Genomic DNA, 11,534 nt, shown 5'->3' with positions numbered 1-11,534 from the left:
CTACATAGAATTTACACTCCAAATGTGCCTCAGTTCATTTTCTTAATGTGGTCTTAAAGGATTCCATAGAATATATGATATTAGGGAAAGTCAATTAAGTGTTTTGATGACAAAGACCATTTAGTGGATCATTTTATTAAACAAAGGTCTGTTGGTCACTGGTGGTCCTGGCTGTAAACCACTCCCACCTGCCTGCGTGCCTCATCCATCACCTCAGCCAGGAGCAGAGAGTCTGCCTGGGACATCCTGGGGCTCTCCTTCAGGCCTACAGGACACAAGAGAATCACTAGAGATTGCATTGTCTGACATGTTGCCAGGAGCCATTAGGCAGAGCTTACATCAGAAGACATATGCACTGAAGGTACAACTGTTTTCTGAGGAACACATCCAATAAAATGTTATTGGTCACATGCACTGACTACAACCGGTGTAGACTTTCGAGCCCATTCCCAATAATGCACAGTTGAAATAAAAGATTTGCTAAATGAAAATCTACTGAACAACAAAGTATTGGTTTCATGAGCTGAAATAAGACTGCACAAATGTGTTTACATCCCTGTTAGTGAGCATTTCTCCTTTGCCAAGATAGGCCACGCCTGTCAGGTGGATGGATTATCAAGAAGCTGATTAAACAGCATGATCTTTACAAGTGCACCTTGTGCTGGGGACAAAGGACCACTCATATGTGCAGTACCCTCTAGTACTTTGCAGTTGCCATACCAAGCAGTGATGCAGCTAGTCAGGATCTGAGGGCCCATGCCAAACCTTCTCAGCTTTCTGAGGGAGAAGAGGCACTGCCGTGGTGTGTTTGGACCATAATAGATCCTTAGTGATTTGGACAACGGGGAACCTGAAGCTCTCATCCTGCTCCATTGATGTGAATGGGGGTGTGTTTAACCCTCCTGTTTCCTGTAGTCCAAGATAAGCTCCTTTGTCTTGCCCACGTTGAGGGAAAGTTTGTCCTAGCACCACACTGCTCATTGTTGTCGGTGATCAGGTCTACCACCGTTGCGTCGATGGCAAACTTAATGATGGTGTTGGAGTTGTGCGCGGCCACGCTGTCGTGGGTGAACAGGGAATACAGGATGCCTACCCTTACCACCTGAGGGCAGCACATCAGGAAGTCCTGGATCCAGTTGCAGAGGGGGGTGAATAGTCCCTAGCTCCTTAGCTTAGTGATGAACTTGGATGGCACTATGGTGTTGAACTCTGAACTGTAGTCATTGAACAGCATTCTCACATAAGTGTTTATTTTGTCCAGGTGGGAAAGGGCAGTGTGGAGTGCAATAGAGATTGCGCCATCTCTGGATCTGTTGGGGCTCTATGCAAATCATCTCACAAATACATATTTGTATTATTATTTCATGAAAAGGCCCATTGTTGAATTTGCCAGTGGTTTGTTTTGTCTGTGGAGTAGTCTCAGGAAACATTACAGAAGTCTTGAGCTAGCTGAATGTCAGAGACATGTTGAGGGCATTTCAGATGGTTTGCTGCCATCTTGTTGTGATTTCACAATGAGTAAACAAGACATGGGTCTGTAACTGCTTCAACATTTAGGGAAGGCGGGGAGCTAGTTGAAAGGCAATCCATGTTGCACACTGTTACATCTACGGTCTCATTAGTGTACCTTTGAGCAGGCACTGGCGCACCTCCTCTGCCTCATAGCGCATCCCAGTGCTGTTGATGAAGTTGAGGGGCAGGTAGGGCTCAGGCAGAGTGTATTGAATCTCCTTCCCATTCACCACCAGGGAGGTAGGACACCATATGTGCTCAGGAACCTAGATGAATTAACACAGTGTACACCACCACTAGAATACATACTGTATAATTAGACTTTTTATGATTAGCAGGTGGTTTGAATTAGCTACGATGCGACATTGATTCAACGTATAAAATATGTTTCTGGAGGAGTGTGTCCCTTGTAGAACCTACCCTGATGGTTCCCTTGGTGCCAATGATAACAGCGTCGTTGGGAAGCTCCACAGCAATAGAGCAGGTGAACACTGCCATTCTGTTCCTGGAGAACTTCAGGGTGACCACCATGCCTTCATCCACACCTAGCACAAACACGATGACATGGCTGTTAACATGTTCAACACATATTGATACACGTTCCCTCTAACATTTCAGTAGTCCTTCCATCATGTCATTTTCACAGACCATATCATCCATTCAAACTAGAGTGAACACGGGTCTACAGCTCTGCATTGTAATGAACATGCACTTGCTTAGTAGCACTGTCGTTGCAGGGAGTCATTAACATTCCACTTTTGGACTACCTGAATAGCACGACGAAATATTTTCCGACAGTGAAAGTGATAAGAGGTAAGAGTGAAGCCTAATCTAAGAAAAACTAGAAAGACTGGCCCTCTCCCTAGGTTAAAAATGACAGAATTGACAGATTCAGTAGGTAATACGAAAACAGCTGTTGCACAACTTTTACAGGCTAACCATTGTAAACCTCAAGCTAAACGGTTATAAAGAAGACCATTGTAATTTAAACCTCAGTGGCAATGAAATGACTTCTGAGTGAACCCAAAGAGGACCACAGAACAGACAACAGAGTGTAAGCAGTCATTGTAAATAAACATTTCATTTTAACTGACTTGCCTAGTTAAATAAGAGGTACATTTTTTTAAATGTTTAAAAACAACAGGGAGAAGACTAACACATATCACAGGAATATATATCAGAAGCAGCGAGTTGACACAAGGACTAAAATCTTAAAAGTGGAGGAATATAAAGATATGACCTTAGTGTTCTCTACAATTGCTAGCTGCGGTACTAGGATATCCCCAATAGGTAAAGCACTAGTAATATATCCCCAATAGGTAAAGCACTAGTAATATATCCCCAATAGGTAGATCACTAGTAATATATCCCCAATAGGTAAAGCACTAGTAATATATCCCCAATAGGTAGATCACTAGTAATATATCCCCAATAGGTTGATCACTAGTAATATATCCCCAATAGGTAAAGCACTAGTAATATATCCCCAATAGGTAGATCACTAGTAATATATCCCCAATAGGTTGATCACTAGTAATATATCCCCAATAGGTAAAGCACTAGTAATATATCCCCAATAGGTAGATCACTAGTAATATATCCCCAATAGGTAAAGCACTAGTAATATATCCCCAATAGGTAAAGCACTAGTAATATATCCCCAATAGGTTGATCACTAGTAATATATCCCCAATAGGTAAAGCACTAGTAATATATCCCCAATAGGTAGATCACTAGTAATATATCCCCAATAGGTAGATCACTAGTAATATATCCCCAATAGGTAGATCACTAGTAATATATCCCCAATAGGTAGATCACTAGTAATATATCCCCAATAGGTAAAGCACTAGTAATATATCCCCAATAGGTAGATCACTAGTAATATATCCCCAATAGGTTGATCACTAGTAATATATCCCCAATAGGTAAAGCACTAGTAATATATCCCCAATAGGTAGATCACTAGTAATATATCCCCAATAGGTAGATCACTAGTAATATATCCCCAATAGGTAGATCACTAGTAATATATCCCCAATAGGTAGATCACTAGTAATATATCCCCAATAGGTAGATCACTAGTAATATATCCCCAATAGGTAGATCACTAGTAATATATCCCCAATAGGTAGATCACTAGTAATATATCCCCAATAGGTAAAGCACTAGTAATATATCCCCAATAGGTAGATCACTAGTAATATATCCCCAATAGGTAGATCACTAGTAATATATCCCCAATAGGTAGATCACTAGTAATATATCCCCAATAGGTAGATCACTAGTAATATATCCCCAATAGGTAGATCACTAGTAATATATCCCCAATAGGTAGATCACTAGTAATATATCCCCAATAGGTAGATCACTAGTAATATATCCCCAATAGGTTGATCACTAGTAATATATCCCCAATAGGTAGATCACTAGTAATATATCCCCAATAGGTAGATCACTAGTAATATATCCCCAATAGGTAGATCACTAGTAATATATCCCCAATAGGTAGATCACTAGTAATATATCCCCAATAGGTAGATCACTAGTAATATATCCCCAATAGGTAGATCACTAGTAATATATCCCCAATAGGTAGATCACTAGTAATATATCCCCAATAGGTAGATCACTAGTAATATATCCCCAATAGGTAGATCACTAGTAATATATCCCCAATAGGTAGATCACTAGTAATATATCCCCAATAGGTTGATCACTAGTAATATATCCCCAATAGGTAGATCACTAGTAATATATCCCCAATAGGTAGATCACTAGTAATATATCCCCAATAGGTAGATCACTAGTAATATATCCCCAATAGGTAGATCACTAGTAATATATCCCCAATAGGTAGATCACTAGTAATATATCCCCAATAGGTAGATCACTAGTAATATATCCCCAATAGGTAGATCACTAGTAATATATCCCCAATAGGTTGATCACTAGTAATATATCCCCAATAGGTAGATCACTAGTAATATATCCCCAATAGGTAGATCACTAGTAATATATCCCCAATAGGTTGATCACTAGTAATATATCCCCAATAGGTAGATCACTAGTAATATATCCCCAATAGGTAGATCACTAGTAATATATCCCCAATAGGTAGATCACTAGTAATATATCCCCAATAGGTAGATCACTAGTACCCCCAATATCTACAACTAGTATTTGTTTCTAAGTGTCCCATCGCTGTCTCACTACCTGTGTCCAGACAGACACCGGTGGCTTGGATGCACTCAGGCTTCTCTCCATTGTACACCATGCATATAAACTGCAGGCAGTAGATGCCGATGTCCAGCAGCGCCCCTCCTCCCAGCTCCTTCTCCACCGCTCTGGGCACGTGCATGAGGGGCACCCCAAAGTCTGCCTTTACCATCTTCACCTCACCCACCTCCCCCCGAGACAGCAGGCGCTCGATCTCCAGAGAAGCTGGGAAGAAGCGGGTCCACACTGCCTGGAGCATCAAGGGAGGAGGAGGGAGAGCACTATGGTTAAACACAAATACATGAACAAAGATGAATGAAGTATTATTTTTAACACACACAGGGCTGCCTTCACCTGAGTGTTGTTGAAACACTGGCTGGGTATGTGACGTGGTCATAATGACACAGGTGTAACAGTCCGTTTTACCTCCATCAGAAAGACTTTGTTCATCTTAGCAGAGGCCACCAGCTCTTGTACCTCTCTGAGGTTCATGGCCATAGGCTTCTCACACAGCACATTCTTCTGGGCCTTCATGAAGAGCATGCCAACTGGCAGGTGGTATGGGTGGATGGTGCCCACATATACCACATCTACCCACACACAGTGACAATGAGGAGACAGGGTTAAGGATACATTTTGAAGAATTAGAAGAGGAATACATTGTATTACTGGACATGAGGCCGTTTAGAAAAATGCCATAATAAAAGGCACTAATAAACACTGTTCTGACGCATATTACACACGCCGAGAGGGACATTAAGCACCGGAGGTGACGGCTAGATTATGTTTGAGACAAGACACTGACCAATCTCTGGATCTCTGGCCAGTTCCTCATAGCTGCCATAGGCTTGAGGGATGCTGTGCTTCTTTGCAAACGCCTCAGCGTCCTGTAGTTTCCGTGCTGCCACAGCAACAATCTAGGGAAGACCAAAAGGTGGGTTTTTTCATTCATTCATCACTTTACATTTGCAACATGTTTGTAGCATGTTGCACTTTTAAATAAGCCACTTTCACATTTCGATATTACATTTGCCCACATGCTCATTTAGTTCGAGTTTTACGGTAAATCATTCATTTGTGCAGAGTGTACCGTGTGGCAGTAAACGAGAATGTAATGTCAGCAACTCGAAGAATTCATTACAATGGGCCACATTGTAACTGTTACAATCTACTTAAAGTTAACTACATGGGTGCAGTGCAACCTTCTGATTTCTGATCATAAAACGGGTGGGTATAATTAGTTGAACGTTCCAACAGGAATCGGAAACTTCGTAAAGTACAAGGTTGCCAACAAACAACGCATACAGCAGTTCAGATCATTCACGTCCATTTGAAACTCAACGCCGACGATAGCAAACTGAGGCTTGAACACGACTACAATAAAGTCTGTGGTGGTGGGTGTCACTGTCTACTGTAAACGGGTACAAGTACCTGATGGTCTCCGGGAGGGAGGGTTTTCAGTGCCACTGTGAAATCATGGCTGATTTTCCCGGCGCTACAGATTCCCCACCTGGTTGCCATATTGGCGTAGAAAACATGTAACTATTAGCCAGCAGGTGGAGACAGACTCTGTTTTGATGAACCAACCAGCCGTGTTCGGAATATTACAAATACATCCGGGTATATGAGGCACACACGTTATATAACACTGGTGTTGCAGTAACGTACATTTACCAACAGATGGCATCAACGTGCCATTTTACACCCATAAAAGACCGAGGTTTGGTGGTGATTTTTATTGTGTCTAATGAATAAATGATGTTCATATTTTGCATTAGGCCTACAACACTTCAAATCTTTAATATAAAATATTTGAATTACTTTTAGATTACATTATTTCCCCATGTGTTGCTTGGTGTACTGAAACCTAAAAGCTGGCCAAGGTAGCCTATGTTGTCAAATGTGCCATATCTAAACTTGCTGACTCATCAGGCCTTTTTTCCACCCATGACCTTGGGTAGCAAAGTCATTGGTCGTTGTTTACTCAGACAATAGTTTTCAATATGGGGGTCCGACAAAGTGTCTATGACAATTCGTTTTTTCTCCAATTTCGAATGTATTCTGACTGATGATCACCCTCTTAGAATGATCTTGTCACCTCATGAAATAAACCTCACCATGACAATCAGTGTCCTTTATTGAACCCATCAATCATACACTTCACTGTGACAGATTTTGGTACTCTTAATTTAACCTGTCAGTCTTAGCAGCTCACAGTAGCCTACTAATCAACTCAGGCTTCCTTGTCTTTATCGTCATCGTGTTCAAATTTGTCTCACATCAGGTGCAAGCTGTATAGGGCTAAGTCGTGAGGGGATCATATACACTCATGGCTTGATCCCTCTCTCCTGCCTCAAACAGCTCTGTCCATGTCCAGGTCCTGTGGCACAGGTCAGATGGACTATGGTCGAGTGGCGAGTGAGGGGTGGTTATTGGCGGTCCTGGTTGAAGACCACTCCCACTTGTTTCCTGCACTCATCCATAACCTCAGTGAGCAGGGCCGACTCAGACAGGGGCATTCTGGGGCTCTCCTTCAGTCCTGCGGAAGAGAAGGAGAAATTGACTGACTATTGTAAGCAGAAATCGACTGACTGTATTGTAATCAAAGGTTCAGGTTGGAAGCAGCATGTATAACAACAATGTTATTGTTTATTTTACTGTTTTTACGGTTTATTTTCTAGGATCTACCAGCAGCAGTGCAATTGAATTGTTGTTGTATATCTGTTCAAACAAACACTCATCTTAGAACAGAGAAATTGTGTTTTTCTCCGGTAAGACCTTGCGAGCCACCATACCTTTGAGCAGGCACTGCCTGACTTCCTCAGCCTCGTAGCGCAGCCCAGTGCTGTTTGTGAAGTTCAGAGGTAAGGAGGGCTCCGGCAGGGGGTACTGTGTCGTCTTCCCATTCACCTCCAGTGTGGTGGGACAATGCATGGGACCTAGAACCTGAGAGGACATGAAACAGCCATTATGTTTTATGTGTATACTTATCAGTATATGCATGTATAAATAATACATCTCAATGAAATCTCAATCAGGGACATACTGTAGATAAGACATTGTCTAGCATTTGTCGGCTCTTTCATCAGCATATTACATTTCCCCTAAATGAAGATAAAACAGACTGGGCAGTTTAAAGGTTGATTCAGTAGCAACATACCCTGATGGTGCCCGTTGTTCCGCTGATGGTGGCGTCGTTAGGCAGTGAAACAGCGATGGAGAAGAAACAGCAAGCCAGCCTGTTCCTGGGAAACTTCATCACCACCACCATGGACTCATCCACTCCTGTCAAACATCAACAGGTCAAACAGAAAGTTCGCCCTTTACTCTTCAATAAGTAATGAATTATTGTCGTAGGCCTAGTTAATACTGACCCCAATGTTAATCTGATCCTTGGGTTGTGCCCAATTCCAAATTCATTGTCCCCGTCCCACGCTCTCTGGTTTACTTGATCGGTACTTGGTTTACATGACCAGTGAGTAGTATCTTGTGATAGATTGTTAGCTGGCCAGCACGCACAGGATATTTGGTACTACATGTAGGTGACAAGATTAATACCTGAGTTGAGAAGAACTCCAGTGGCATGGATGGACTCTGGCCTCTCCCCGTTGAACACCATCAACACAAACTGCAAGGTGTAGACCCCAATGTCCAGCAGAGCGCCTCCTCCAAGCTCCTTCTCCACCGAGCGGGGGATGTGAAGCTGAGGGGAGCCAAAAGAGGCCTTCACCAGCTTTACGTCGCCGATGGCGTCCTCAGCCAGCAGCCTGCGAACCTCCCTGTGCAGTGGGAAACAACGGGACCAGATGGCCTGGGAAAGGACAGAGAGAGACCATCACCTCACAGAGTGGACAGACAGTTCCTTTCTATACCTCAACAGCCCTCATATGATCAACAAAATCCGATATATTTGCCAGACCTTTGTTCAAATATATGTGTATTTGAGGATCTGGTATTTAAAATACTTTTTTTCTGTATTTGAGTATTTTCAAATACACAGCCCAAAACAAGTACTTTTAATTGAATATTTCAGTGGTTATTTGTAAACACCAAATAGTCTACCAAATTGTATTTGATAGTATTTTCAAATACCTTTTCAAATAATATATTCAAATACCTGGGTTAAACGTATGGGAGTGTATTTGAGTATTTTCAAATACTTTGCAAGTGTATTTCCAAATACTTAGCTACTTGTGAATACTTACTTTGCATATACAGCATGTGAAAGTAATTTAGATATTTTAAATAGTATTTGAGCCCAGGTCTGATATTTGCTACAACAATGTGACAACAGTACAAATGGTGAGAATCCAAGCAATAAATAATGTTAACAGACTGAGACACGTTGATGGAACCCCCAACACTCATTGAGCCTTTCCCACACCTCCATGAGAAAGACATTGGACTTCTTGGAGGCAGCAATGAGGTCCCCCACCTCCCTGGAGTTCATGGCAAAGGGCTTCTCACACAGCATGTTCTTCCCTGCGTGGAGTACCAGCAGGCCCAGGCGCCAGTGCTCCGTGTGCAGCACGCCCAGGTACACCATGTCTGCAGGGACAGTCACACAGTACACAGACTGGAGGCTGATTTTCAAACAGTTACGTCATTAAGCCATTATCTGTGGCTGCACAGACAGGCCCTCCGAGGCTGTTAACCCACCAATCTCTGGGTCGCTGGCCAGCTCTTCATAGCTCCCATAGGCCTTAGGGATGCTGTGCTTCTTGGCAAACTCCCGGGCACGCTCCAGACTCCTCGCAGCCACCGCCACTATCTGGAACGAGAGGGGAAAACACACAGACATTCATCACTTCTAGGCAAGCTGTCAGTGCCAACGGAGAGAGAAAGAGAGAGAGAGAGAAAGAGAGAGGCAGGAGGAAGAGAGACATCCAGCATGTGAATCACAATAGAATGTGTTTGTTTGGGTGGGTGGGTGGAGTGGGGTACCTGGTGGTCTCCAGGAGGGAGGGTTTTCATGGCCACACTGAAGTCGTGGCTGATCTTCCCCGCACCGCAGAGTCCCCACCGGGTCGCCATCTTGAACAGATGGTAGTTGGCAGGTAAGAGGGGCTGTGCCTGGGCCTCGGGTCAGAGCTGAGGAGAGCGGTTGTGACCTTGTGGAGTGCCGGATCATCAGATGTAGTGGAGCTCCACAGAGCTGGTAGCTTCACCCTGGAGAGCTGCTGCTGCATTTATATGCTGGAGAGACTGGGAATACCAGCTCTCCACTCTGCTGCCCCTCGAGAGGCGGGAGTATCACACACACACACACTCATACATATGCGTAAGCATACACACACGCACACACACATATGAGCACACACACAACCCTCGGAGCACCACCACAGGTTCATACAGTCATGTAATGCTGCTGCTGATACAAGTCTCTTACAACCAGGCCAAAGTGGTTTGTACCGGTTGTCTCTGACAATCTGTAACAGAACAGTTCAATGGAATTCTCCAGCAACATTAGCATCATGGGGAACTGGATGGTTTAATGTGTAGAGACATACTCACTTTGCCCTCACATAATCACTGTCCCAGAACGCTGCAGGTCAACCCGGGGAAGCTGGGACTATTAGGAAGGCGGTAGGGGGCTGTGATTAGGCATTGATTAGCCTGCAAGGGCTTGACAGCAGCACACAGGCCAATGGTTAAACTGGAGCCCCACAGGGACCACTGGGGTGAACAAGTAGGCTATGCAGTGTTCACAAGATCCCATAGGAACACAGTACAGCCAAGCACAGTTGTTTAGCTGCTGGTCAATACACTGAGCTAGGATGACTATGGAAATGAGAGAGCTCAGTTGCCCCTGGGCTAAACATCAAACAGTTATGACAGATTCATTACCAGAACGGATAAACAGATGGATTACCAGAACGGACCACTAGATGGCAACATGTTATAAGTGTAGTTCAGGGATCCTGCAAAACTGTGAGAATTTCAAATGGTTTATTGTTGTGTGTTACATTATAAAAGCATCATCAGGTATCAAACAAGTGTCAACCCGAAAATACAATTGTTGACATTTTTGGAAATGGCCATAGCATCTGATTAGAGAAAAACATACATTTATTTTGTTTTCTAATTGTTGTGCAACTTATACCATTATTGTATTTCAGGCTGATGTATTTATGACTATTATCACATTTCATATGATAATAATATGTCCCAATAAGCCAAAAAATAAATATATATCTATTTATTTTTTCCACATAATTTATTACACAGTGTACTTTCTTCCTCTATCTTAATTCAATTTCAAACAGATACATAGAGATTGGATTCAAATGAGAACATTGTCGAAAACAATTCTCATTGTGAAAAAAATAATACATTTTTATCAATGACTCTGACTCTGCTGGTCGGCTGCTTTGCCTTTGTGTCTCACTTCCAAAGGCATTCTGGGAGCTGTGTGCCGTTGTCATAACGACAAGGTACCAGCTGGGCAATTTGTATGCAAATGGCGTCAGGCTTGGCCTAATCTCCCTGCCTATACCACAGGACCTGGTTGCCATGGGAATGCCCATCTCCGCCTTGGGTGAAATGTTACACTTTCTTTGTGTAAACGTTGTGTGCAGCAGGAAAGGTGCACATAGTGATGTTACTGCCTGGTGGGTAGGGAGAGAAAGAGAGAGAGGGAGAGAAGCAGGAGGAGTGAGTGTCAGTCAGGGCCGTACCTGAGAGGACTGGTCCATCTGGGTGTTGGAGGTATGGAGGGGAGGACAGGGCCTGGTGGCACTGTGGCAGTGGCAGATGATGGGGGCAAGAGAAATAACCTAGAGTCTCAGGTGGTCTGCTATGGA

The 11,534-nt window shown here is 43.3% G+C and overlaps 2 protein-coding genes across 3 annotated transcripts; both read right to left on the bottom strand.

Moving 5' to 3' along the window:
- Positions 1-99: 99 nt before the first annotated feature.
- Positions 100-6,462, bottom strand: dhdh.2 (dihydrodiol dehydrogenase, tandem duplicate 2). The gene is made up of 7 exons (XM_021607253.2): positions 6,163-6,462; positions 5,537-5,648; positions 5,158-5,321; positions 4,729-4,981; positions 1,933-2,057; positions 1,628-1,778; positions 100-265 (listed from the first exon to the last, which is right to left on the bottom strand). Exons 1-7 carry the CDS (start codon positions 6,250-6,252, stop codon positions 156-158), a joined length of 1,005 nt encoding a protein of 334 aa, XP_021462928.2. The 5' UTR covers positions 6,253-6,462; the 3' UTR covers positions 100-155.
- A 388-nt stretch (positions 6,463-6,850) lies between these two features.
- On the bottom strand, positions 6,851-9,947 carry LOC110526353 (trans-1,2-dihydrobenzene-1,2-diol dehydrogenase). Of its 2 annotated transcripts, none has more exons than XM_021607251.2 (7): positions 9,676-9,947; positions 9,391-9,502; positions 9,068-9,279; positions 8,290-8,542; positions 7,892-8,016; positions 7,527-7,677; positions 6,851-7,270 (listed from the first exon to the last, which is right to left on the bottom strand). In XM_021607251.2, the coding sequence occupies exons 1-7, from the start codon at positions 9,763-9,765 to the stop codon at positions 7,161-7,163; spliced, it is 1,053 nt and encodes a 350-aa protein (XP_021462926.2). In that variant the 5' UTR covers positions 9,766-9,947; the 3' UTR covers positions 6,851-7,160. The 2 variants fall into 2 exon arrangements, with proteins under 2 accessions (XP_021462926.2, XP_021462927.2); XM_021607252.2 differs by having other exon boundaries at positions 9,116-9,279; positions 9,676-9,945.
- Between the last annotated feature and the right edge of the window lie 1,587 nt (positions 9,948-11,534).

This window comes from Oncorhynchus mykiss, chromosome 6 (assembly GCF_013265735.2).
Source record: "Oncorhynchus mykiss isolate Arlee chromosome 6, USDA_OmykA_1.1, whole genome shotgun sequence".
In the NCBI taxonomy this organism is placed as follows: domain Eukaryota; kingdom Metazoa; phylum Chordata; class Actinopteri; order Salmoniformes; family Salmonidae; genus Oncorhynchus; species Oncorhynchus mykiss.
The sequence above is the reverse complement of the archived record's forward strand: the minus strand, read 5'-3'. Positions and strand labels throughout refer to the sequence as shown.